This window comes from Cyclopterus lumpus, chromosome 18, assembly GCF_009769545.1.
Source record: "Cyclopterus lumpus isolate fCycLum1 chromosome 18, fCycLum1.pri, whole genome shotgun sequence".
Taxonomy (NCBI): Eukaryota; Metazoa; Chordata; class Actinopteri; order Perciformes; family Cyclopteridae; genus Cyclopterus; species Cyclopterus lumpus.
Genome location: NC_046983.1, coordinates 4,508,176 through 4,534,369, shown reverse-complemented (window position 1 = coordinate 4,534,369; position 26,194 = coordinate 4,508,176). Strand labels below are relative to the sequence as shown.

The 26,194-nt window shown below is 42.1% G+C and overlaps 4 protein-coding genes across 7 annotated transcripts; all 4 read left to right on the top strand.

The window, feature by feature from the left end:
- The first annotated feature begins 1,185 nt into the window (after positions 1–1,185).
- Positions 1,186–14,842, top strand: LOC117747844 (ATP-sensitive inward rectifier potassium channel 10-like). The gene is made up of 5 exons (XM_034557338.1): positions 1,186–2,306; positions 7,448–8,274; positions 8,635–8,766; positions 9,199–9,376; positions 13,448–14,842. The coding sequence occupies exons 2-5, from the start codon at positions 8,098–8,100 to the stop codon at positions 13,873–13,875; spliced, it is 915 nt and encodes a 304-aa protein (XP_034413229.1). The 5' UTR covers positions 1,186–2,306; positions 7,448–8,097; the 3' UTR covers positions 13,876–14,842.
- Positions 7,198–8,069, top strand: LOC117748127 (ATP-sensitive inward rectifier potassium channel 10-like). The gene is made up of 2 exons (XM_034557758.1): positions 7,198–7,831; positions 8,065–8,069. The coding sequence occupies exons 1-2, from the start codon at positions 7,456–7,458 to the stop codon at positions 8,067–8,069; spliced, it is 381 nt and encodes a 126-aa protein (XP_034413649.1). The 5' UTR covers positions 7,198–7,455.
- An 840-nt stretch (positions 14,843–15,682) lies between the features above and the next one.
- Positions 15,683–18,611, top strand: LOC117747836 (SLAM family member 9-like). Its single transcript, XM_034557327.1, has 5 exons — positions 15,683–15,825; positions 16,234–16,527; positions 17,013–17,267; positions 17,366–17,517; positions 17,727–18,611. Exons 1-5 carry the CDS (start codon positions 15,756–15,758, stop codon positions 18,117–18,119), a joined length of 1,164 nt encoding a protein of 387 aa, XP_034413218.1. The 5' UTR covers positions 15,683–15,755; the 3' UTR covers positions 18,120–18,611.
- Positions 18,612–18,984: 373 nt separating this feature from the next.
- Positions 18,985–25,962, top strand: LOC117747833. Of its 4 annotated transcripts, XM_034557322.1 has the most exons (13): positions 18,987–19,477; positions 19,582–19,617; positions 19,761–20,030; positions 20,806–21,102; positions 22,116–22,373; positions 23,954–24,217; positions 24,329–24,439; positions 24,562–24,577; positions 24,674–24,762; positions 24,914–24,976; positions 25,215–25,271; positions 25,552–25,617; positions 25,749–25,962. In XM_034557322.1, the coding sequence occupies exons 1-13, from the start codon at positions 19,435–19,437 to the stop codon at positions 25,754–25,756; spliced, it is 1,578 nt and encodes a 525-aa protein (XP_034413213.1). In that variant the 5' UTR covers positions 18,987–19,434; the 3' UTR covers positions 25,757–25,962. The 4 variants fall into 4 exon arrangements, 2 of the variants coding, with proteins under 2 accessions (XP_034413213.1, XP_034413212.1); XM_034557321.1 differs by having other exon boundaries at positions 25,552–25,962; XR_004611483.1 differs by lacking the exons at positions 25,215–25,271; positions 25,552–25,617; positions 25,749–25,962 and having other exon boundaries at positions 18,985–19,477; positions 24,542–24,577; positions 24,914–24,942.
- The last annotated feature ends 232 nt before the right edge of the window (positions 25,963–26,194 follow it).

Here is a 26,194-nt window from a genome sequence, read left to right as displayed (position 1 = left end):
GGGCCCAAACGTGTGCACATGAAATGCTACATGATTATATATTTATAATTGTTTAACAACAATTCCAAAGCAATATTCTTCTTGTGTGTCTTTCTCTCTCTTTATTTGTTCTTGTTTCCCCGTCTCTTTGTGTGGGGTTCTGCATTTTTTGTGACAGAATAAAAGAAGAAACAAAAGGGAGCAACATATGATGTAACCACAAACCGGGCAAGAGAGGGATGGAAACAAGGAAGAAGGAGGTGAAAGAGAAAAAAGGGGAGCACTTCCACCACATCTCCTCTTTCAAACTCCACAAACTCCGCTCTCCTCCACCTTCAACGTCTCTTGTCTGGCTCCTTCTCTTCCTTCCTCTTTTTCTTTGTGTCCTATTCTTTCTCTTTCCTCTCCTCCTCTCTTTTCATCCTCTGCTTCTCCCTCTTCTCTTGACTCCATCTCAGTAACTGCTGACCTCATAGTTTTCGTGTCGTCTAAGCGAGGTCACATTCTTTCAAACGTACACAAAGTGGGTTAAATATGATGTGAGCCTTTCTACTGTACTGTGATATTGAATGCAGCCATATAATCCTTTTGGAATACATGAGGATTGCCTGTTTCACCTGATATTTAAATAAGAAAGACTGCTCCTATAGAGGCGTACACTGAGTCAATAGGGAGTAATTACTTTGTTATATCAGTTTATATTATACTTAAAGCATATGTAATTGTAGCCTATAATCAAATAGTTGATCTGGTTTTCTTTTCCACATGTTTGAAAAAAATGAAATCAACATAATTTGGCCTTCTTTTTAAAATGTGTGTGATCACAGTTGTGTGATCACACACATTTAGGACTTAACACTCGCAAATAAACAATAAATGCGTATCCAATATTTGTATTGCAGGTGCACCGGAGTACTTTACTGTAATCCAAGTCACAGAAGTAAAAAACAGAAGCGCCCTCCAAAGTATTAATGTGTACTTATAGATTTTTATTGTATGGTTATTACTGATGGATTCAGGAAGTAAGTGGAGCTGAATTGCACTCTTTTTTACGCTGCTGGGCAGTTATAATGTGTAAAAATACATCGTATTTTATTTGTCGATCAAATGTGTTGCACACAAGATTTAAATCTGCAGAGTAACTAAAGTTAAACCAGTAAAACCTACAATATCTCCCTCTGAAAGGAAGCGGAGTACAAGTACAAGAACCTAGGAACCTAGTGTTTGTGTACTACATGCTACCGCTTCCTGTGAACGTGACAACGCAGTCGTTTCAGCGTGATGCTTCTTACTTTGCTGTCCATTCACAGCAGGACCATGTGCTACCCCCCCGTCTCGTCGCAGGCGGACATGGCACAGCCTCACAGACGTGCACCGGCATTCTCCATTCACTGCACGCTGGCCAACGCAAAAACTGCCAAGTAGCCAAGTGCACAAGAAAAGAGCCCTGTTGTCTTTTCGTTGTTTTTTTCTTTCTCTCCTCCCTTCACCCGTCTTTGATTTGTAAATTCCCTCCGTTTCAGTGCAACAACTTCCCGGCTTGTATCTTACGGCCATCAAACATTTACATGAGAAAGTTGACAAAGGCTGCCACAGCGGAGGAGGCCTCGCAACAAAGAGGCCCATTTATAGAGTACAGTGAGAGGGAGAGCCACGGGGAGGGAGGGTAGGAGGAGAAGCTGGGAGGAGAGTTGAATTAATGAATTAAAAATGTCGTGAAAACAGCGGCCGTCTGAAGACTTTTGGGTTTATATAGAGAGGCGTGCATGGCGGGGGGGTCGTGGGGGTCCTGGAGGAGTGGACAGCGCAGGCTTCTTTAATTTCTCTCTGTCCGGGACACACAGGGCTTCCAGCTTCACACGCAGGAAGAAGAGCAAACTCGTCCGGTTACATAATGACCCAGTAACAAAGTGAGCCAGAACCGGTACCGCCAGCACCAGCTGGTGCTGGGAGACACCGACTCGCCGCCGGTTCATCCTCATCTCTCCCGGAGGGGGTGGGGTGTGGGGGGGGGGGGACGGCCTCTCCTGAGATTTTTCATGTTTTTTTTTTACATTTTTTTCATTTCTATTTCTGTGAGTGTACAGGATGACGACGACGTAGAGGTGCACGCGAGAGGGAAAACCAACAATGTGACGTCAAAGTGAGAGGTGATGTAAAGAACGCGCTCGGGCTGTCGGCGGGTGGGCGTCGGTCAAAAAACGTGAACTTTCTCCTCTTGCTTTCAATCTTTTTTTTCCCCTTCGAGACAGATCGAATACCGGACAGTGAAACTAATCCAATCTTCCAAGTTTCCAATCTGCGGTCCAAGTGAACGCAACAGAAAGGTAAGACACACACACACACACACACACACACACACACACACACACACAAAATAAGTCGCTTTCCTTCTTCTTATCAAGATACCAAAGGAACGTTTGATTAAAAGCAATAATGTGTGTGTGTGTGTGTATAGTGTCATCCCTGTAATATTTCTAAAAGTACAGTACTGTGTGTCTGTCTTATCTTTTCTTTCTTTTACTGTTACTTATTGTTACTTTTCCTACGACGCGGCACTTTTTCTTGAGGTCCTTATCTTATTAATAGTTCTCCTAAAAGTGTTTTAGGATTATCAGAGGAAACCTTCAAACAGGTGCTCTGTCCCTGTGGTGTTTATGGCGCGTAGGGATATTGAAAGTGTGACAATATGTCTGACTGCTATCAAATCACTAGCATCAGTGGCAAGAAAATACCATAAAATACTACAATATTTAGTACCGCAGTGGGATAAATGAAACGTTTAGCTGGGTCTCCGCATCCTGAGCCATGCCCTCCCAGCACATTAATAAACACGGTCGCTATGACAATAACAAAACAGAAACTCGTCGTACGGGACTCGTACAGGTGCGATGGCGCTTGTGACCGCGGAGGACGAAGGTACAAGTCGTTCGGTGGCCCGGCAGCTGCTCTCTGTTGTTTAATCGGCCTCGTAACTCCTCAGCTGCTCATCCTGGACCTGAGGAAGTGGAGGCAAAGGGTTACGATTTATGTTTTCTCGATGGAGACAAATGTCTGATCACCGTGGCGACCGATTGCTTTTACTTCCTGTCGGAAGCACGCGAAGGTAAATTATGTCAACGTGGAATACGCGCAGAGTATATAAGCCCCCAATGTATTTAAGAGAATTAAGTTTCAGCTGCACTTTACACGAGAAGTTGAAAACTAAAATAAGTATGAGATGCTTTTCGGGGGGGGGGGGGGGGGGGGGGGATGTTAAGGTGTTAGTACGCTCCTTTCCCAAGCAGCATCTGGCCAGGTGTGCGGAGGTGAGCTTAAGCGGGGTTTCGACTCTCAAAGCTCTATTTCTAATTTATTACACCATTTCGTCACTTTTTATATGCAATGCCATTAGTGTGACAACTGAAATCCGTGCCCCGTTATCCCCAATATGATTATTGCATCATGCCCTTTTGGGTGCAGTTCAGAAGCGTTATAAATGTTGATCTATCCGTCCTCTAGATAGGGATTTTTTTTGTTGATTTGAGTTTAAATTAAAGGCTCTCCAGTGTAAACTGTGACTCTGCAAATGTGGTGATTTTTGAATTTTTCGGAAACAATAAAATGTTCATTTAAGGGTTGTGAAAATTCTTCTACTTTTTAATAAATGAACTATTGGAAAAACTCATTGGATTATCTGAAAATGCCTTTTCTTTTTGTAGATTCGTGGTTTTCACACGTTTAGGTCTCACCTACCTGATAAATAATGTTTCTATATTGACCTTGACCAACAATTTTTTGTTTTATGTCTTTTAACTTCACATCTGCACTGGAGGTCTGAACGTGGCCGGGCTGTGTGGAGTAACATTGTGAGCAATATTATATAACTGGGTAAAAAGTTTCATTCATATTTATAAATCAGCTTCCGGATCCACAAAGCAAACATTTTACTGATTGTTTGTGGCAGCTGCATAATGTTAAAAACATCAGCGTTGTCACCATGGAAACACAGAGCTAACCTATACCAGTGCAACACATGCGCTTACACGTCGACGTGTCCCCAGTTTATGAGAACTGACTAGAACTAATCGGAGCCGCCGCGTAATACTTAATCCTAATGACCCGGAAGCGAGAAGACAAAACCGGAAATGGAACAAAACAAAACAAAACAAAAGCTAGAAGAAGCGTCTCTCGCTTAATGAGCCGGAGTCTGACGTCACTCAGCGGCTCATTTTGTGCGTTTTCGGCTCCCCGGGGACGTGGTGGCGTGAACGTCTTGCGATGCCCTTTTTGGGCTCGGCCCCGTGTTGATGTTCAGGCCGCTCTTCTCAGTGCGGTGCAGAGGCGTCTTCGGCGTGGCCGGCGGTCAGAGAGCCATTCAGCCCGCGTTGCATTGAGTCTTTTCAGCGCAGTGTACCGGCTGCTCGGGGTTCTTTATGGCCGTGGGCACTGGACAGGGGCACTGAGTGGAAGGGATTACTCGCTCCTCTGGAATACTAATGACCGCCTTTTGTCACCGATCTGTTTCCTTCCACCTTCACTCCACATACCCCTTCCTCTCTCTCCCACACCATCCATTTCCCTCCCTCTTCCCCTTTCACTCCCTTTGTCACCCGATGCTCAATTCTCTCTCAAAACCAATTATTCTCTCCCTTCTTCCCCCTCACAATGTCAAGCACCGCATACTCACACACACACACACACACACACACACACACACACACGATCAAACGCAGTCAGCACACACACACGAAAACTTTAACCCTCCGTACCGCTCTCTTCTACCCGTCTAACTTGCTCTCTCTCTCTCTCTCTCTCTCTCTCTCTCTCTCTCTCTTTCACTCACTCGCTCACCCAGTGGTATTTTTCAATGGTGCCTTTTGTCCCTTTCATCTCCTCGAAAACAAAGGATTCTTGTGCGCACAGGACAGAGGGAAGGAGAGGGATGGAGAGGAAGAGATCCTAACCTTGAGTGTGGAAAAAGTCATTTCACAAGAGAGGGAGTCCTTATTGCTGTCAGCGAAACTGATACACTTCCCAAAATATTGTTTGGCCTCTTCAAATATTGATACAAGTTTATTTGTGTAAAGAGTGATGACTGTAAATACGGTGAACCGATAAGGGTGGTGATGGTTCTGGATTTTTCTTTTTCACAAATAAAGGCAGAAAAGAACAAAACCAACAATGATTTTCTGCTAAATTGAACAAAGACTTCCTTCACTTAAAACTTTGCACTTAGTGAAATGTTACCCTATCCCGATGGACCTGTAGTTTCCCGCGCACACCTTTTTAAATGAAACTACCTTTCTTTAACTTTTTAAAAACCAACAAAGAAGCCGTGCTCATCAACACTTCAACTAGATCTCATCCCTAGGTGTCAGCCTTTTGCGTTGTATCTTGAAGACGAAGGTTCGCTCATTGTTTGCCGTAAGCAGCAAAACTAATTTGGCCTACGTCCGCCAGGCGTTCCAGTTGTACACTTTGAAGTGATTCAACGCCCTGGCTTTGAGACCAGGCTGAATATTTTTCATAGAAACAATGGATCAAAGAACAATGTATAATGTGAGAAGAGTCTCTCCATGTATCCACAGAAAATGATCTCGTAATCTAATAATTAGACTCTGCAGTTCATCCAAACAGCGGGCAGACAAAGTTACCGACAAGTTGGTTAGCATAATGGAGCTAGCATGGTGGACCTTCTTTCATCAAGTGGCCAGAAACAAGACTCAAAAGAAATGTTAATTTTGCTCGTTGTCCGCTGAATGTGTAAATTGGCAACACGTTTGCCACTTTTATGTCACTGCTGTGTTTACATCTTGTTGTGCTGCCCCCAAGTGGCCAAAAAGATCTGTTAATACGAGGTGGATTTACGTTCTATTTGCTAGAACAATGGTATTGTATTGTGCTCCAACTCTTCAAAAGGTCTATATGTTCAATACGCGCGTGTGTGTTTACTGTGTGTGTAGGCAGGAGCTACGCAGGGTTCAGAGTTCAGCTGGAGATGAACACCGCCAATCACATGGGTCTCCTCTTGACCCCGCCTCCCTCTCCCCTCTCCCCCTCCACATGTTAGTATTCAGAGCATAGACATCAACACAGATCTCTATTCATTCACTCAGTGTGAGCTCCGGCACGGAGAGGGGAGAGAGAGACGGGTCAGAAAGGACAGAGCGTATCAGATTGTCGTGTTTCTTTGGCTTTTGTTTGTGTTGTTTTGTTTTAGGTTTTGTCGTATTCGCTCCGGAAAGCCCAGGCAGTTTGAGACAAAAGGGCCATTTGGTGAACAGTGAGTGTGAGCCAGAGAGAAGGAAAGAAAAAGAAGGATACGGAGAAACTGCAGCCCAGATGAGGGTAAAACTGTTAAGTGTGGACAGGGCACAACCCATAGAGTGAGAATAAGTGTCCAAGGCACCCAAGGGTGGGCTGGGGGCCTTCTCATTCTGTCAATATACTGCTGACACTTTGAGACCAACAAACACTTATGTACAGATCCATCCCATCCCATTACATCACCATAGTTTCACATAGAGGCATTCACTCGACAGTTGTTGAGTAATGAGTGCTGCTGTCATACAAGTATACATCCATTTAACATAAATGTGTTTCCCAATGTATTTGGACACCAAAACATTACATGCATGTTTCATTAATGAACATCGAATTCCAAAACACATGCTTAAATATGCTGCTGTGGCTATTCAAGGAAAAGTCTTTGAAAAGGGGCAAGAGAATCACCAACGTAGGTCATGAGGGGTTTCTTACCCTAACCTCTCAAAAGCTTGATCTGACTCTTATGCAAGTCTCAATGTCTCATCTGCTGCACATTATGCACAAGTGAAGTCTCTCAGAACTGTCGACGAAATGAAGGGTTGAACCTGTGTCTGAAAACAGCTTTCAGCCAAATAGAAGATGTTTGTCCATCATCGTCCTTGATTCGAATCGAAAGAGTCTTTTCTTAATCTTTGTCCTGTGGAATAACAGTCAGTTGGTGTCTCCTCATCTCAATTCAGTAGCCCTCTTGTGCAACCGACACGTGAAGGAGCCTGCACTGTCGCGCTTTTAATGTGAAAGAGCAGCTGTGCCTTCATGCTGAAAGGAGGCTTTTATTTTGACAAGGCCAGCTGCCTCCATTGAAAGGAGAAGGGGGGCTTGAATGGACCACCGTGGATCGCCACAACACTGTTCAGTTGAAAAATGTGCTTCTAATCCCCTTCCTCTTCTTCTCTCTTCTTCGTCATCTCCCTCTCTCCCCAAATGTTCCACTTTTTCTCATTCATTTGCTTTTCGTGTGCTCTCTCTTTTCTCCTTTTTCACACATCCTGCATCTTTTCATTGGGTCTCACCTGCTGTTCACTTGATCTTACTGCCCATGCAACCTATGCCCTTTTCTTCTCGCCATCTCACCTCTCGATCTTTTAATAAGCACCCTCTTCACACACTTTTCTTCTCCTCTTCACCTCCTGTTGTCTCCCTCTCCAACCCCCTGTAGCACCGGCCATGACCTCAGCCACTCCCCCGTCCTCTGAAGGCTGCTCTCCTCAGAAAGTATGCCACTCCCAGACGCAGACGGACATCACCAAGCCCCTGCTGGGCTCCCCAGGAGGGACCGGAGGTGCTGGAGGAGGAACCGGACCCGGAGGGCCCAGCGCTCTGCGGAGGAGGCGCCGCGTCCTCTCGAAAGACGGGAGAAGTAACGTACGCATCGAGCACGTAAGCGGGCGAGGGGCTCTGTACCTCCGCGACCTCTGGACGACCTTCCTGGACATGCAGTGGCGCTACAAGTTCTTCCTCTTCTCCGCCACCTTCGCTGGGACCTGGTTCGCGTTCGGGGTGCTTTGGTACCTGGTTGCATTGGTGCATGGAGACCTCCAGGGTAAGGAAGACGGAGGGAGGAGGATGGAGCTTTGTCTTTTTCCATGTCGTCTGGCTGCGGAAGCACAAGACCTTTTTGTGCAATAGTTAACAAGAAAGACACAAAGTCTTACATTGCAGAGAGAGCGTGAGAACGATCGGGCAGAACATCGAGAGGGAACAAAATGTTCTTTGATAATTTGTTTACAACCCCCTTAACCTTAGATCCTCTATTCTTCCTCTCTTCCTCAAGAGTTTGACCCCCCCTCCAACCATACTCCGTGTGTAATGGAGGTGAAGACCTTGACGGGAGCCTTCCTCTTCTCTCTGGAGTCTCAGACCACAATTGGATACGGTTTCCGGTGCATCACCGAGGAGTGTCCTGGCGCCATCATGCTGCTCATCTTTCAGCTGGTCATCACCATGGTGATGGAGATCTTCATCACCGGCACTTTCCTTGCGAAGGTAGTCACCCAAAACATGTGTGTTCTTCCTTTACACTGTGTTTGTTGGGACGTCACAGTGCATTGGTTGGTTCCTCAAACCCCCTCAACCTATCATGTCCTTCCTTTAACCATCCGGTATCTCCACAGCTGTCAGCAATAGATCTCTAGATTAACGGTTATGCTTACAGATTGTCACGACGCGGATTATAACTACTCTTATCTGTCAAAAGCAAGGTTATCTCCTTGCTTATCTTGAACAGAGAAAGAGGAAATCAGAGGCCCCCATAGTTGAGAACCAACGGTTATATGTGGAGTTTTTACAGGAACCGTTATATAAACGTATGTCTACCAACTGCAACATGTTTCCCTCTTCTTGTAGGTCGCCCGTCCCAAGAAGAGAGGCGAGACAGTGAAGTTTAGTCAACACGCTGTTGTTTCAAATCACGAGGGTCGGCCCTGCCTCATGATCCGAGTGGCCAACATGCGCAAAAGCCTGCTGTTGGGATGCCAGGTACGCAAGTCGGGTATGATCCATCCATGTTGACGTTTTATGCCTCTCATCAGAAGAAATTACAACCGGAGATGCCTAATGTTTTGATGTTTTGATGCGCCTGATGTCCTGTCTGTCTGTCTCGTATCTTTGTAAATGCCTTTACTATTGATTCCATCTGCTCTGCACAGCATTTGTTTGGATGCATACGCATGGATGCATGAACCCTCTGACATACAGTCCTACCTGGAAACCCATGCAGTGAAGGAAATGATTAGAAAAGCTTCCATGGGAACCACAAGCCCTTTAGAGGGGTTTCTATAATGCCATGCTCCAGGGCACATAGTGAATGAAGATATTGGCCGGTGCAGGTATTAAACCTGGGGCCTTTTGGTTACAGGATGCCTTCTGCAACTTCTTGGCTACATTTATTGACTCCGTCTTGGCTCCCAGGTGACGGGGAAGTTGCTTCAGACGTCGCTGACCAAGGAGGGCGAGACGGTGCGGCTGGACCAGCGCAATGTGCCTTTCCAGGTGGACACGTCCAGCGACAGCCCCTTCCTCATCATCCCCCTGACTTTCTACCACACCATCGACGAGAACAGCCCCCTCAGGGCCTGGGCGGCGAAAGGTAGGCCATGGCTCTACGATGCGGCAGGTCTGATACAGAGACTGTTTTTAAAAAGTGGGCGTAGTAGTCTCTGTGACGTCACCCATAGGTTTGTGAAGCTCAAAGTGGGCGACTCCATCTCTGCCACCATCTCGGTGACGACACAGCATAATTCTAAAAAGTAGTGGATCTTTGGTGGAGCTGAGGTGGGCTGGGATGACGAACCTATTTAAAGCAGCCACGCCCTTAAATAGATCTAACTTGAAGTCCTAACATAATTTAAGTGTTGTATAAGTTGTATAAAAAAACCATCTCCCACATAGTTGTCATGAACAGGGATATTAACCAACTACGTTATTTAGGTTGTAAAGTTGGGCACCCTAACATGGGGGTCTATGAGGATTAACTCACTTTTGAAGCCGGCCTCAAGTGGCCATTTGAAGAACTGCAGTTTCTGGCACAGGAGATTGCTGAAAAAATTTCTCTTTAACACAATTCGCAGTGATGAGATTTTAAATAGTTGTAAGTGAAAAAACAACGTGCAGTAGTCAAAGAAAATTACAAAGTAATTCACTACCAGCAAGCATAAATCGGCAAAAAAGGCATTATATGTTTTATTAAATGCCTTAATTTGAAAAAAAATACTTTCACGTGTCTCTTGAGAATAACTGTACGTACATTAAATATGTATGTGCACGTAGGTGTATTGGTATTTACGGTCATGTGCTGCGTGCTCGGCTGCCTCTGACTGTCCAGAGTTGGGCTGCTTTGGCACCGGAGGAGAAGGTTTCTTTGGCTGGAATGTGTGTGAGAGAGACCGGCAGAGACACCGCTCATTAGAGCACAATGCTGTACAGTCCGGGGTGCTGACACGAAGCCTGCACAGATCCACTTACAGCAGCACAGACCTCTCAGCACTGGAATCCACAAAGGCATCAGTGCTGACGGACTCTGATCGCGGCGTTATTTACACTCTCGCCGCTCATTTACCGTAGACTTCTTATCTCCTCGGCTTCACTTGACACACTTGATGTTGTATGATCCTTTCCTTATGTCCTCTATACCTCTTTGCTCTGTCATTTAACTCCCCTTACGGTTTTGTCTTAGTCATCATTACCTCCCCTTCAGAGGTAATTTCAACTGGAGCCATATTTAAGGGATTAAGTTACACATAATACTGTGCGTGTACCACAGTAATCCCTGCTCTAAATGCCTGCTGTAACAGTAGTCAGTGTTGTTTCCGGGGTGTTCAGGTTGCATTCATCCAGGCTTTAAAGGCACCCATGACATTAAAAGTGCCATAAAAGCTAATAGCAAAAAAGTGGCATAAAAGCCAATAGCAAATTTCTTTTGGCCTATGCTGACTTTGATTTTGCAGATGTATGAACCACTTATTGAAGCCAATGTGCTGTATGTAGCCTACAGACCACACTGCTGGCACTGCTGAATTCTTGTGCCACTTTACGCTCAGTAACAAGCACTTGAAAGACCTTTGAGATTGAAGATCTGTGTCAGAGACAACGATTCTCTAGTTGGCTCTCACGACCAAAGACATCATTTATGTCTTTCTTATTTCTTAGAAATGGTAACAAATGGTAACTTAAATGTGACGTGGAGACCTTTTTGTTTCCCTGCTTCAGTCAAAACCTGGTAAAAAAATGTACTTTTTATATAACTCACATGTTTAATTAAATCATGTTGGGGCTTAAAGTGTAGCTGCAGGTGAATGTGCTGTTTCAATGCTCCCCAAGATTCAGCACATGATAACTAGGGTTAGATCGTGGATGAATGGGCGGCTGTCTCTTACGGACATTTTTAAAAAGACTTCCATGATAATACTCATGACCGAGCACGCTTTTGTGCTCACTGGTTCCTTGAATGGAGCTTCAAAGCGTCCTGCAAAGCCTGCTTTATTCTTTCAACATGAACTACATTTAAGGGATCTTCAGCAGGAAAGAACATTGAACACTTCCAGGGCAACAGAGTGTGAATCTTTAAGCCATTATGTGACTATGAGTCACTGGATCAGGAGGGCAGGACGCTGTGGAGACGGTCTATAGGAGAGGCGTCATGGCCGTCCGAACCACTGAGCTGGAATATCAGCACATTCCTCTTAACCATATCTACACACTGCACCGAACTCTGAAACTTTGTGGATGGACTCAAATGCTAACATGCTAACATGCTAACATGCTGATGTTGAGCAGGTATAATGTTGACTATGTTTAACATCTAAGCTTCTCATTTTAGCATGCTTACATGTACTTAGTGTCTAAAAAACACACAGCTGACGCTGATGGAAGTGTCATCGGCGTTGCAGTTATATATATATATATATATATATATATATATATATATATATATATATATATATATATATATATATACGCATTAGGACAAATCAAAATTTTGACATAATATTGCCGTCACATGAAAAGTAAAGATCACAGAAGTTATTCATCCTGAGAGGGAACCATGAACGCCTGCGCCCTATTTCAAGTTAAGCCATGACACAGCAGCAGCAGCCGCCATGCAGCATGCAGCATGCAGCATGCAGCATGCAGCATGCAGCTGGTGAAGATCCCTCCACAAATGCAGTTGGAGCCCTTTTGCGCCGCCCAATAAACAGAATCCCTCCACCAAGTTTGTCGCAGGGAGTATGCGAGCGGTTGCGAAACCTGGTGTTTTTTGCCCGGTGGGAGCGGTTCTGGGTCTGGGTTAGGGTAAGGACTGTTTAGACAGATGACAGATGACGGCCTGTTGACGCAGGTGTGTGTTTGTTTGAGTGCATGAGCCTTCCAGTGTGTCCTTTGTGTTATTGGGGTTTGTGTGTCGATGAATGAGAAGTATATTCTTTTTATTAATTCTTTTTTTTAAAATATATATATATATATATGAGACATTTATGATTGGAACATAAATGTCCAACAGGTGGCAGTTTTTACTTTGTGTGTGTGTGTGTGTGTGTGTGTTTAACTTGTGTGTGAGATCCGGTCAAGTGTTTTTGGAATCAGTCAGTATGTGGGGAGTTTTTTTGTTTTGGAAATTTCAGGATGTGTGTGTGTGTGTGTGTGTGTGTGTGTCTTTCCTTTGACACATACATGCCTGTCTTTAACTGAATGAATGAACATGTGACCCGGGCTTGCATTCTTGAAAATCCACTGGGATTTGACCTAAAATCACATCATTGACAATGAGTTGAGACAACTAGCAGAGCTCCATTCAGGCCTAATCATGTGTGTCGAGACACTGCTACTTAATATTGCTGCTTTACACACACGTATATAAAACAGACCATATACCTGCAATGGGTAGTTAACGTTTCTACAGTTCCACTTTAGCTCTACGATGCTCTTTAGCTTATTTGAGCTCATTTTCATGGCTTCTGCCCAGCAACTGTATTCTCACCAGCCAGCTGTGTCCAATGGAGAAGCTCTAATAAACCCCCTTTTGCTCTGTCTGTCCAGCACTAAAGGGCAGACAGACACAGTTATCTGGTGAAGAGTGGAGAATGTAGCAGCTCCAGAACTAGTTATTTTCTTCAGGAGTTAGCGGAGAACAAAACAAACTGAAAGGAGAATGAATATTGGACTTACTTTTGTCAGGTCACCAGACACATAACCCATGTTCGCCCAAGTCTTTCTGTAAAGGTGTTAAATTACAATTTTCAAAGCATATCTATATTTATGGGATTGCTCAACGTGGCGACGGCTTGCAGCTAACAGCGGTAACAGCGGTAACGGTACTAACAGCGGTAACGGTGCTAACAACGGTAACGGTGCTAACAGCGCTAGCAGCGTTTGCCTGAGGGGTGACAGGAGGTTGGGCGGTACGGCTGCAAGCTAACCGGTTATGGGATTCACGTGCACTGACATCCACCATATCTTTCCACAGATAATAAATGAATGCTGCTATATTTATGCTCTGAAATTCTCACTTTTTTTGTGACGGATAATCAATTTTTCCAGCGTCTTTCTGCAATTGGTTTCCAACAAGAAATCGTATATAAAAAACATGTCTTGCTTTTGAAAATGCAAGTTTTTTTTCTCTCCAAGATTGTTGTTTAACCTCAAAGTCTCCTCCGCCCTCCAGGTGGCGGCTGGACGGACCCGGACCTGGCTGACTTTGAGCTGCTCGTGATCATGAGCGCCACGGTGGAGCCGACCTCCGCTACCTGTCAGGTCCGGACGTCCTACCTCCCGGACGAGATCCTCTGGGGCTACGAGTTCCCCCCCGTCGTCTCCCTGTCTCCATCGGGGAAATACGTGGCCGACTTCACCTTCTTCGACAAAGTGGCCAAAACCAAAACGCCGCCGCACTTCAAGCAGGCCTTGCCGCCGAGCCCGCCGTCGCAGGCGTCCCGCCACCACAGAGGCAAGGAGGCCGGGACGGACCAGGAGAAGATGCGACTGGAGGAGAACTACAGGGGGGAAGAGAACGGGCGAGAAAAGGGAGTAAAGGGAGAAAAGGGGTGCGTCCGAGATAGCAGCCCACGCAGTGTGCGTATAAGTAACGTGTGAGACAATCGAGAGAGAGAGAGAGAGAGAGACAGGAAGTGGTAACAGAAAGCTGATGAGAAACCGAGATAAGATAAAAGGAAGAACGGAAACAAGCTGCTCACAAAAACACACCATCCCCACGAAACCCTGCGCCCACGCTCGTGAGAGAGACACACCTGGATCCACCAGTCTGTGGGCTGTACAGTCCGACCGAACACGTCTGCAGACACTTCCGAGGGGGCGAGTTACGAAACCCGACGTGCACAAATGTGCCGCACGAGTCGCCCGTAGAGGCACTCGTGTTCATTCCCTCTTTCTTTTGGAAAAAGGACTTGATGTACTGCAAGCGGAGGATGCTACAAGCAAAAATCCTCCGTCCTATCAGGTCGTTTCTGTCATGTAGCCCTATATGGGGTTGTACTAATAACTTAAATGTGATTCCAATAGAAATCAAGACTTTTCTAGAAGCGGGCGTCTCTTCCTTGAACCTACAAGGAAATGCGCAAAAGTTGACTCGATTTCAGAAATTGAAAAAGTTGATTTCTGTTTCTGTTATAAGAAAATAAGAAGTCAACCGGGGCGACAAATGGACTTGATAAGATTTATTTTTCAATTTTTATCCGTGTAGTTAAACGTCTGAACGTCTTGTTAATCACATGAATCACTGTACTGTTTTTAAAAAAAATTTTTATTAACAATATACCTGCAAAAGGTGGGCGAAAAAACTGGAACCTCGTTATTTTTTTTCATGAAGGATTGTATAGTATTTGATGTACCCAATAGTCTTTAACAACATCATTACTTGTTGCACCTGAAAACACTCGTCTCTTTCATACGAATGTCTTTTTCTTGTTTATTGGGGGAAATATATTTTAGTAATATTACTAAAAAGCACTTTAACTTGACATAAACGTGGCATTTCACACAAGGGGGATAACTGAACTAACTCCGATAGTTAAGGCACTGTAATAAATGATGAAATCCTGTGGTTCTATCTATCTATCTATCTATCTATCTATCTATCTATCTATCTATCTATCTATCTATCTATCTATAAATCTATCTATCTATCTATCTATCTATCTATCTATCTATCTATCTATCTATCTATCTATCTATCTATCTATCTATCTATCTATCTATCTATCTATTTATCTATCTATCTATCTATCTATCTATCTATCTATCTATCTATCTATCTATCTATCTATCTATCTATCTATCTATCTATCTATCTATCTATCTATCTATAAATCTATCTATCTATCTATCTATCTATCTATCTATCTATCTATCTATCTATCTATCTATCTATCTATCTATCTATCTATCTATCTATCTATCTATCTATCTATCTATCTATCTATCTATCTATCTATAAATCTATCTATCTATCTATCTATCTATCTATCTATCTATCTATCTATCTATCTATCTATCTATCTATCTATCTATCTATCTATTTATCTATCTATCTATACATCTTCATTGCAACCCTTTTTAGTTGTATATTGGCATACCATTTTTGCATTGATAATGGTGAAAGGCAATTATACCACATTAAAAACCTACAGTCACATTAATAGTTTTTCACAATGCATAAACATACACACACACACACACACACACACACACACACACACACACATTATAACACATATTTACTAGTCTGCAGTCGGGCGGCTCGTTAAGGCACTTCAAGACATCTTAAAAATACATAGCAAACAAATGTAGTGTCTTAAATCCCCATCTGCTCTGTTTATTCACAAATAAATGCTCACAAATAGTTAAAATGAACTCAAACAACGCGCGTGTTACCGCGTGACCACTTCCGGCCTTTTGAGTGCACCTGCTGCATTCATGGTGAGCTGCACCCCGTAAACAGGAAACGCAGCTTTTACATGACTAGTGCCTCGAGAACTTCCAGTGGATTGAAGATGCTGCTTCTTCTGAGCTGTTGGATGATTGCAGGTAAAAATTAATAATGTTCAGAACCATGTCTATTACTATTTATTTGATGCCTCTTAAAGAAACCGGCTGTAATACAATGACAGTCAATTTTAGCATTATGCAAGTAGCTGTTTTTAAGTTAATGTAGTTTTTGTGTTTTGACAAAGTTCCTCTCAGGCCATTCAATTAAATAACTTTGCCTTTATGCTCCTGGTTTTCACGCAGTATAACAAAGACATGTCTTCTAAACTCATTTCATTTGGTTTAATGAGATTTAACATCCTCAAAGTACCTCAAAAAAGTCCTCAAAAAACATATTTTCCATCCACGCATGTATTTTAGGATATTTCTTGTCACATCATTGCTTGATATAACATTTCAAGTTAATATGCTGTGATGTATTTATTGTAATGTGTTGTTTCCCATCAGGGATTACAGCAAAGGACGCTCCGACGACGCGCTTCGGCTTGAAAAACAGTTCCATATGTCTACAAGTTAAAAACTCACCACCATATCATCAACTTATGTGGCTTTTTAATGAGCAAGCTATTGTTTTTGATCAAAAAATAATACCCAAGTACAAAGACAAAGTGACGTATGATCTAGAAGACCACTCGTTGTGCATCAACAAACTTGCTGAGAACGACAGTGGCATCTATAAATTGGTTTTCTTAGGTGCTGAATACAAAACATTAAAGGAGTTCTCCAGACTCATTGTTGAAGGTACGTTTTAAATCATTTTCATGTTAAGCTTATGTGTTTTGTGAATATACGACCACAGACGCTGATATACTAAACATTGGGTAAAGCGACTGGATTCTACTGGCAAAATAAATAATATAATATTAGGCATTCGAACATTATTAACATTCAAATAATTGTATAAGTGCACACTTTTTTTTCGTCCTTTTTTCCTATTTAATAATTAATTTTGATTATTATACTTAGTTTGATATGATTTGCTTTTATCAGTATTTGTGTCATGTTCTCGGATGTGTCGTAATGTAACACGTGTGTTCCGTTTGAGCTTTTTGTTTTCGATAAAGTTGGGAAAAAAAGTCGATTAAATATACATAAAAACATTTCACTAAACAGTCGTAGCTGCAGTTTTCCAGGCGGCCGGTTACAGTACCTACTAGCTGCCACTAGAGGGTGCCAACAAATAACCTCATGCCTTTTTAATGCATCTGCTTGGACGGGCGGTGCAGAAACTGTTCCCAGACCTGTCATGAGGATGTCAGGACTGCACTCCAACCTGTCTGACGCATCGTGCAACGTCACGGTCAACTGCTCCATCGGGGACGAGTGGGTGTGGTCTGCCTGTGACGCGGAGGGTTGCGCAACATCTCGGAGATCCCTCCGGAAGGTCAACATCAGCGTATTCACCGAGGACGGCTCCGTCGTCTGCAGGGGCGACAACAACGTCAGCACAAGCCGTGCGTCCGAAGGCACCGAGGCCACGTGTGCGTATTACGTGTGACGATTTATGTGTTTTTTCGACGACGGCTTGAAATCCAGATGAACACATGTGTAAAATAAACGTGTTTCCACGTCTTTCCAGGCCTCAGAAAACCTGATCCTGAACACCAAGAGACGTCGGGGCCCCCCGATGTTATCGCCATAGTAATAATAATTGTGGCGTGTGTGTCCCTCTGTGCCTTTGCTGTCTGTGTGGCAAAGAGGCTCTTTCCCACACAGCATCATCAGCGTCAGGTATTGCATAAGCAATATTGAAATAGATCTTTAAGACAGACTTTGACGATGTCCAATTAGAAAGGCGGTGCTTTTGAATGAACCCCTTTCAGAAGCGTTCAACCACAACCTTTCTTCGAGACGTGAAATCGAGCCTTAGCTCAATGCTCCGAGATGTCACATACGTATGTGACATTGTTGGAAAACACATTTCACTGCATTATTTCTAGGGGGAAACACCTGCTGCTCGGATCACACGAAGCCGGCCGGTGGAGGCAAAGTCCCAATCGGTGTCGGGGGTCTCCACCTCCTCCTCCTCCTCCTCTTCCTCCTCCTCCAGTGAAGCCGAGGCCTGTTGTGAACACGTGGGAGCCTCACAGCCCTGCCAGACCATCAGCCAGACCATCAGCCAGACCAGCAGCCCCAGAGAGGAGTCGGGGTCCATCAACACGGTCTACAGCGTTTTATCCATTGTGACTTCCTCTCTGGGCAAAGATCCAGAACGACACAAGACGACACAAGAGACAAAGACTTCCCAGCATGCCACCCTGGACGAGGAGGAGGACATTAACACTCTGTACAGTGTGTTGCAAATCCCCCAAAAGTCACAGCACCACCAGTAGGTCCAAGGAGATGGAGACGAGTGAAAGAAGCCCGATGGGCTCTGGGAAAGAAGCCAGAACGATGGCATGGACACTCCTGCCTTTATGGATTACGCAACTATTGTGCGCAGTCTTTTGGTTTTGTGGTATTTGTTTTTGTCACTGCACATTTAAATGAGGAATGTCCACAGAGGACCACTAGGGGGTGTCATGAACCTGCATTTATGTCTGGGACTCAGGCTGCTGTAGTTATGTCCCAGAGAGCCACATTCTCCATGTAGTACTCCATAACTAATACTTGTTTTAACTGTTTTAATTTTAAAGTCATCACAGTCTTATTTGCTAAAAATAATATCCTGCTTTGCTTAATACCCGGGGGCTCAAGTCCTGGTCGCAAATCTGCTCCAAAAAATACAACCATCTGCTGAGGGTTCATATTCTCAGCACTGCACTGCATGTATCCAATGGTTGGCTATTAAATAATAAATAAACATTATATTGATGCACAATACAGGCTAACGAGCTGCAGGCCTTTCTGTACGATGTCTTTACTGAAGATTAACGACTTGATAATTTTAAAGCAGAAAGAAAGTCGGGAACGTGTACGTCCGATTTTCACAGACGTTTTATTCTATTGCAAAAAGAATTACGAGTTATTGATATAATCCCGATTATGAACTACATTGTGTTTCCTCTTACACCATTGAGGTGGCTACATTGTGGCTGTAATTTAATAATAGTCCCTTTCCTCTTTTGCGGTGTGTTTGTTTGTATTGCGCAATATATATATATATATTTTTTGTCCTTTGCACGTCTGATGCTGCTGTTCAGTCGTGATAAAACAGGCGTCCGGAAACAAGCGACATCTTCCTGCAGTTGCTGTTGTGTAACATTCTGCTGTCGGAGTTCAACACAGGGCTGACGCTGATTATGATTAAGTTAAAATAGGATGTGTTTAATTTCTTTTGGTGTGCTGCAGCAAACTAAATGTATCACTTCCTACTTGAGAACAAAAAGACATGTACACACTCTGTGACGCCATAGGCAAAGGCAGCTTTATGCAGCTATTATCATATTTAAATGTAATGTTCTTCTGTCTTATGAGCATTACAACACGCTGTGTTCCAAGCAGTCTGGTTGTTTGAGCTTTGTGTAAAAGGGAAGGAAACACACGCTGAAAACTCAGAAGCAGAAGTTAAAACTTCAGATCCAATTGATTTATGAAATGCGTCTTCTTTTTCTCTCCATTTCCTGATTTCTTCAATTGCTTCATACGTTTGAAGCTTTCTGTAAAAATCTTTTCTCATAAGCAGAGTGTCAGAGAGTCAGTGAGGACATGAGGATGGGACTCACTTTAGTTTGTGTGCCGGGGCTTTTCTGTGAGTACTTTCTATGTTTTAATCATAGTTTTATAGAGAAAACCTTTTACATGCCTGATGTTAATAGTTTCAATTTGAGGATGATGTTTCTAACTTTATTTTAGTGATGAATATTCTCCTCTACTGTGGACACGCTCAAGGTTTTTATACAACTTCCTTTCTTATTTTTATATATTCACTCAAGACAATTCTCCACCTATTGTCACTCTTTAACACATTATATTAATGTGTTCTGTTTAGTGAATTTATGATCACTCATTTTCACATTTCCCCTTGTTTCTAGATATTTGGCTGTCCACTGATCCAAACAGGTCCACTTTCTTTACTGGAGAGTCTTTTACCTTCACATGTGACGTGAGGACAGGAGAAGAGACTGACTGGTATTACTCATTCAGGAGGAATGGCGTTAATTTTCTCTTCTACAGCACAGACAAGAAAATTAGATCACCACCTGTAACTCCAGGCTTCACTGGGGAATATCAGTGTTATGCAAATCACAAGAGATCACCAGCTGTTTTCATAGAAAGTAATAAAGTGTCTCTAACTGCAACAGGTAAGTGAACAGAGTTTTACCATCATGACCAAAATCACTAAAAACATTTGTTTATTTATTAGCCATGTTGATATAATAAACCTGTCTGTGACAAAGTGCTATTATAATATACCGTATAGTGATGTAAATATTAGTGTAAAATTCATAAACCTTAAAGTTTGACCACAATCCGGAGAACCAATTATCACATAATCTTGATTGTTAAAATAAAAACAAAGACAGATGGACGGGCTTCAGCTGTGTACATAAATACATCTAAGACAAACCATCCAACATTTTATCAATTTTTAGAAAGTAGTCGGTGAATAATTAGTGACAACATGAACGTATCTAACAGAGCAGCTGAGTGTGGCGCCTCCTTCAGGGGAAATGTACTCATTACTTAGTGAACCTGTCATTTATTACAGGAAGAGTGACTTTGACATCTTCTTCTGTCTCCAACTTAATGTTAAATTATATTTATATTAAAAACATAAATCACTGATACCTTGTAACATTGTTAATGTATTTAAAGTGATTCACTATCCCTCCTCGTTTGAAGGAGAATCCATGTTATGTTCATTTAACCAACAACTTCAGTGGTTAATAAGTGAAACATAAACAAGAGTTCTGTTGATTTCCTTCAGTTTATTTTACGTTAATAAAATACACAGATTCAGAAGTGATTAAATGTGTACATTCACACCTGTTTTACACATTTGGAGACAGGAACATAATGTAGGTTACAAGCGGTGCATGTAACCCACTCACGACTCATAACATGTCTTCCCAACAGATAAACCCAAGCCGGTCCTCACTGTGTCTCCATTGTGGCCGAGTCCTGGAGACTCAGTGACTCTGACCTGCAGGGTTGAACATCCATCTGCAGGATGGATGTTCTTCTGGTACCAGGCTGTTCCCAAACTGGAGTCCTACAGCTATGAGCTGCTACCTGGTAGCTCCACTGGGACTGAAGAGGACTCCTTCATTGTTCATGGACAGACGCACACAGCAGGATATGTGTGCAGAGCTGGAAGAGGAGATCCATTGTTCTACTCTTCGTATAGTGAACCTCAGTTCATCTGGTCTGGAGGTAGGTTAGTTCAGACTAACTGTTGTGGTGACATTTGACCTCAAACAAGTTTTCTAAACTTCTCTCTAGAACATTTTAACATGAATGAATCTCTTGACCCTCCTTCTCATCTTCACACACAAAGTGTTCATGTTAATTCTAAACTTTTGAAATAAATAATCCAATTTTTTAAGGCCACGACATTACATATTGACATTTTTTTTATTTCAGTTGGGAATATGCCTTACAATCATATTTTCTCTCATGAATAGCATTTATTATTTCTATTGGTTAATTTAAATTTACCTTAAGACGTGTTTGATTTCAATACATGCAACTAAGGCCATTTACTTTTTGTTTCCCCTCTTTCCTTAAGTCCTTTCCTTCATTCATTTCCCTCCTTCTCTCTTTCCCCCCAAACCTTTAAATACAGCTTTTAGATGTAAGGGGGAGACGTCTAGTTTGGTACATGGCTGCTTTTACATTAGGGTTCACTCCAAAATGCAACTATACAATGACTTGTTATGCTTGCTATGCTAGATCTCTTCTTCAGGTCTTGTTCTTTTGGGATTCAAGGGCAGTAAAGGAATCATCCCATGCATTATTCTTCAGTGCACTTCAGGTTATTCTGCAGCTAACAAACATGAACATGCATAACAATGCACCGTGTTGCACTCTTGAACAAGTCAGCAGCGTTTAAAAAAGGTGCAGTGAGAAGCACGTTGGTGGATCTAATAGCAGTAATGGAATATAACATTCATGATGGTCATATAGGTATCGTTTTGCTTTCGTAGCCTTAGAATGTCCCTAGGGTGGGGCAGTGCAAGAGAGCTGAAAAAACAGGCACAATCACAAGGTTTAAACTGAAGGGGAAGGTTTATTGTTGCCTGTCTCGGGAGATCAATTTAAACCAAAATAATTTTTTAAAAAGTCCATAAATAAAGATAAAGCGTTCCGGAGGAGAAAGTAGTTCCTTAAACAAAAGGAACTACTTTCTTTGTTGTGCTTTGTTTGTCTCCTCGTGTGTTTTTCAGATTTCCATCCAGCAGCGTCTCTCACAGTGAGACCTCCCAGAATGCAGTTCTTCAGCAAAGAGTCACTGTCACTGAGCTGTGAGGGAAACTCTACTGAGTGGAGAGTGAGAAGGTTTATTAAATACCTGACATATTGTTCTTCTTGGGGAACCATGACTGGATCTACATGCAGCATCAACTCTATTGGGATTAGTGGAGTGTACTGGTGTGAGTCTGAAACAGGACAGTTCAGCAATGCAGCCAACATCACTGTACAGAGTGAGTTTTAATTCATTTAAGAGATATTTGTTTATGAAGTATTTCAACATTCTATTATAAAGTGTTGACATCTATAGATGACTCGTATTAACCAAACTTATTTTCATAATGAGTTTAATAAGCCTGAGAGTCCCCTTCTAAGGACAGACAGATATGTGCATCTGTACATGTGTGCATGTGTATTTTAAGAATAAATAACAAATATAATAACTCCATGTACCATATTAAGCATCAGAGCCTGGTCTACAAGAATAAGTAAACCATTTGTACATGCTCCATACACGCAACTCAACAACCAAAGCCCAATAAGATGTATGATTATTATTGTGCCTTCAGTTACTGTTTTGATGGTGTATGAGTTTGAATTTTGCTTAAACATCTTTTATTCTTCCTTATCAGTATTTTATTCTTATTCTTACTTTCACCACCTATTCATTACTAGTATTATTATTATTCCCTATCTGTGCTGTTTTGATGGTGTATGTCAGCGTCAGTTTGGTTGCTAAAGTGTGTGTCAGCCTGTTGTGAGGAACAAGTGTATACTAATCTTGTCGTTGTAATACCTAATTTTGGCCACACGATGGTGTCAAAGGTTTAAGTCCATGCAGTACCCTCTCTGCCCACTGGGGTATGAGTGTTCGTACCTCTAGAGGCGCTATTTCTTATTTTGAGTGCAGAGAAGCTTCTACTGTACCAGAGGGATACAGCGGTCGATCACTGGGGTTTATAACACCAGTTCACAAATATTGTTTAATTTCTCCTTAACCCATTGTACCATAGACTATGATTTCCCCTTTTATTTCCCTTTTAATGCCCCACAGAGATGTAGTCTGGTCGAAAAACTTCTTCCGAGGAATTCTCAGCACACTTTTGTGTCCTGATACGCTCGGTTTTCAGGTCTCGTTAAACTCACCAAGATCTACAAAACCCACCCGCACAGTGCATTGAAAACAATAAAACTTTCCCTGTGTCCCTCCTCGCCTTCCGCGGTAATAAACTAAACTGACCGCGTCTGAGCCACCGGTCAGTTACAAGAGGTATCCACGTCTTCCCGCGAACTTCAACTTGTATTTCTATCGTCTAAGAGTCGACGTTGGTATCTCTCACGAGCGTCCCTTAGTCCTATTTAAACTCTTTATTCTTTTACCTAAATCCCTACCAGTGGACACTTATTCTCTTTCCCTCTGAAAAGCCCAGTGGAAATATGTGCTTTTACTTTACGTGTGATCAGGGACAACCTATTTCTAAACTACGGACGGAGGCTTATTCTGCTGTTGACAACTCAATTTAGTTTATCCAATCACAGACAGTCTAACTCAAGGTCGTCTGCTCACCTGTTCGTTATGAGGCACCTCTCGTTGTCAACCGCCAAACAGCCGCCGACCCTCGGCTGGGATCCGGGAAACGTCACCGCTCTTTGTCTTTACTCAGGTCAAACAATCACGTCGTCAAATAGCTCTTATGGTTGAGGAGGTACACTCGTTTTAGTCTGGTATGCAAATCTTCGCAATTTTTGTGAAAAAATGCCTCAAGAATAACCTAATATCTATAATAATACCTATTCTTTGTTCTCTTCACAGGCGGTGATGTCATCCTGGTGAGCTCTGTCCGTCCTGTGACTGAGGGACATTCTGTCACTCTCAGCTGCAGGTTGAGGACAGAAAAGGTTCTTTATAACGTGGATTTCTATAAAAATGAAAAACTCATCTCAAATGATGCCAGCGGGGAGCTGTTTATCTCTGAAGTTACAAAGTCAGATGAAGGTTTTTATAAATGTGAAGGAAGAGATTCACCACAAGGTTTCAGGAGTTTGACGTCACCAAAGAGTTGGTTGTCAGTTAAATGTGAGTATAAGATTAAAAACGCTGTTATAAGTTGGTTTAAACTATTTGTTTAAGTCAGACATACTTGTGTATCTATTGATGATTATGTGTATTTGTGTGTATATTCTGAAGCTGCAACAACAAGCTCTCCAGTTCCCGTGCTGTTGATTGTTGGTCTGGTTTGTGGAGTTTCACTGATTATTCTGCTGCTGCTGGTTCTGTATTGCTACAGAAAGTCAAAAGGTGAGATCTGTTCCTTCTGATATTAGATTGATTACAATCTAAGAAGTCAGTCACAGATATAATGACATGTTGTGTAGTAACAATAGAACAATTCTAAAACAGCAAAAGTCTTTTTCTTCCAGATTCACGCCTCGTGAGGTTGGTACAAAACTCTCTTCTCTCTTTCTGAACATAACAGCAGTACTTTACACGTTCCTCATTAAATACATTTACTTCCTGTTCTGGGTCCACCAGGTCTCAGAGCACCAATCAGAGCCCAGCTACAGACCACGTGACCAACCAGGTTGAAACTCAAAACAATGCATATGCCTCTCTTATCCATGGTCAGCTTTTATCCTGATTCATTTATTAATGTATAATTTACTTTAAACATGAACATTCTATTGTTGGTTATCTGTTAAAGACGATTACATAAAAAAAAGGTCTTGAAGTGCAGGATGGACTCGTCATGCTCTCCTCTTATCTTTGTGACAGGGAAGAATAATGAAGCAGAAGAGAGCGCCGTTTACTCGGACGTGAAGATGTCTTCAGCTGCAGGTACAACAGATCTTTCTAAATAAGTCTTCATTTGGTATTTACTATGGCCCAGTGTCATCAAAAACAACAATATTCAAATCCTACACATTTTTGAAATAAATTGTTGTTAATCTTACTTTTTTAAATTGTAATATCTGACACTACTATGCAATCATAAAATAAACATAACCGCATGACACATTTCATTCATCTGTATTCATTCATCGATATATAACTAAAAATGTGTCTTTTGTTTTAGACGACAATGTGATGTACGCCCAGGTTTACCCTCACAATAAAGACAAGAGAGATGAACGTAAGTAAAGTCTTCGTCCACCTGCAGCCGCTCCTCCTCATCACACTGAGTCTTTGTGTAAAGTGAGTTATGTGTCACTTCAAAACGGACATTGTTTAAATAAAAAAATAAAAAAATAGTTTTAACATATTCTGAAACCATTGCTGTTTATTCCTACTTCCATTATCATTATAACCTATTCTGCCTAATATTGTAATCTATTTTCTCCTGTGTTGTTTTTTTGTATCAGTACAGGGGTATTACTAGTAAACATTATTCAAATTCATCTTTCCATTCATAGGGAGATCAAGATCTGCAGAAGCGGATGAAACTGTTTATTCTGAAATCAAACCAGGAACATCTCGTGGTAATAATGCAGTGATAATTAAACAATTTGTTTTACATATAGTCAATAGTCCAGTAGAGTAACATTTCTTGAAGCACCTTTAAGCACATTTTAAATAACGTTACTCTCTATATTCTTTTGTTCTCTTCCAGATCAATAAAGACATGAAAAACAAAATCTGTTTAATCAATATTTGCAGCTTTTTAAAAAATGTAATCCTTGCGGGCAGCTTTGCTATCTGACGAGTCTTTTGTACAGTTAATCTATTAGAAGATGATTTAAAAGAAATCATCACATGTTTTTAATCTTCTGTATTTTTAAAATGTTGGTTCTTTTAAATGTGTCAATAAACTTTTGTTTCCAATATACCGTCAATATACTTTTAGTTCTTTACACATGCATTTTAATTTGTCTCATAATCTGCACACTGATTTTGCTGATCCAGGTGAGTCATGCTTTTGGGGATAGAAATAATGAAGAAACGTATAACTTTGAACCATCAGGTAAAATAATTTGATCTAAAAACCTATGCAATTGTAAAAAAAAAAAAAAAGAAGCTCTCTTGGGAGAATAAATCCCTTTAATTAAGTGTATCTGT

What these genes read in the sequence shown, in the direction of transcription:
- LOC117747844 (XM_034557338.1), top strand. Translation starts at nt 8,098, where the DNA reads ATGGAGGTGAAGACCTTGACGGGAGCCTTCCTCTTCTCTCTGGAGTCT. An exon ending in CCGGCACTTTCCTTGCGAAG is followed by an intron (nt 8,275 to 8,634) that starts GTAGTCACCCAA and finishes CTCTTCTTGTAG; the next exon opens with GTCGCCCGTCCCAAGAAGAG. An exon ending in CAGGGCCTGGGCGGCGAAAG is followed by an intron (nt 9,377 to 13,447) that starts GTAGGCCATGGC and finishes TCCGCCCTCCAG; the next exon opens with GTGGCGGCTGGACGGACCCG.
- LOC117747833 (XM_034557321.1), top strand. Translation starts at nt 19,435, where the DNA reads ATGAGGATGGGACTCACTTTAGTTTGTGTGCCGGGGCTTTTCT. An exon ending in AGTGTCTCTAACTGCAACAG is followed by an intron (nt 20,031 to 20,805) that starts GTAAGTGAACAG and finishes TCTTCCCAACAG; the next exon opens with ATAAACCCAAGCCGGTCCTC. An exon ending in GAAGATGTCTTCAGCTGCAG is followed by an intron (nt 24,977 to 25,214) that starts GTACAACAGATC and finishes CTTTTGTTTTAG; the next exon opens with ACGACAATGTGATGTACGCC.
- LOC117747836 (XM_034557327.1), top strand. Translation starts at nt 15,756, where the DNA reads ATGACTAGTGCCTCGAGAACTTCCAGTGGATTGAAGATGCTGCTTCTT. An exon ending in GAGCTGTTGGATGATTGCAG is followed by an intron (nt 15,826 to 16,233) that starts GTAAAAATTAAT and finishes GTTTCCCATCAG; the next exon opens with GGATTACAGCAAAGGACGCT. An exon ending in CACAGCATCATCAGCGTCAG is followed by an intron (nt 17,518 to 17,726) that starts GTATTGCATAAG and finishes CATTATTTCTAG; the next exon opens with GGGGAAACACCTGCTGCTCG.
- LOC117748127 (XM_034557758.1), top strand. Translation starts at nt 7,456, where the DNA reads ATGACCTCAGCCACTCCCCCGTCCTCTGAAGGCTGCTCTCCTCAGAAA.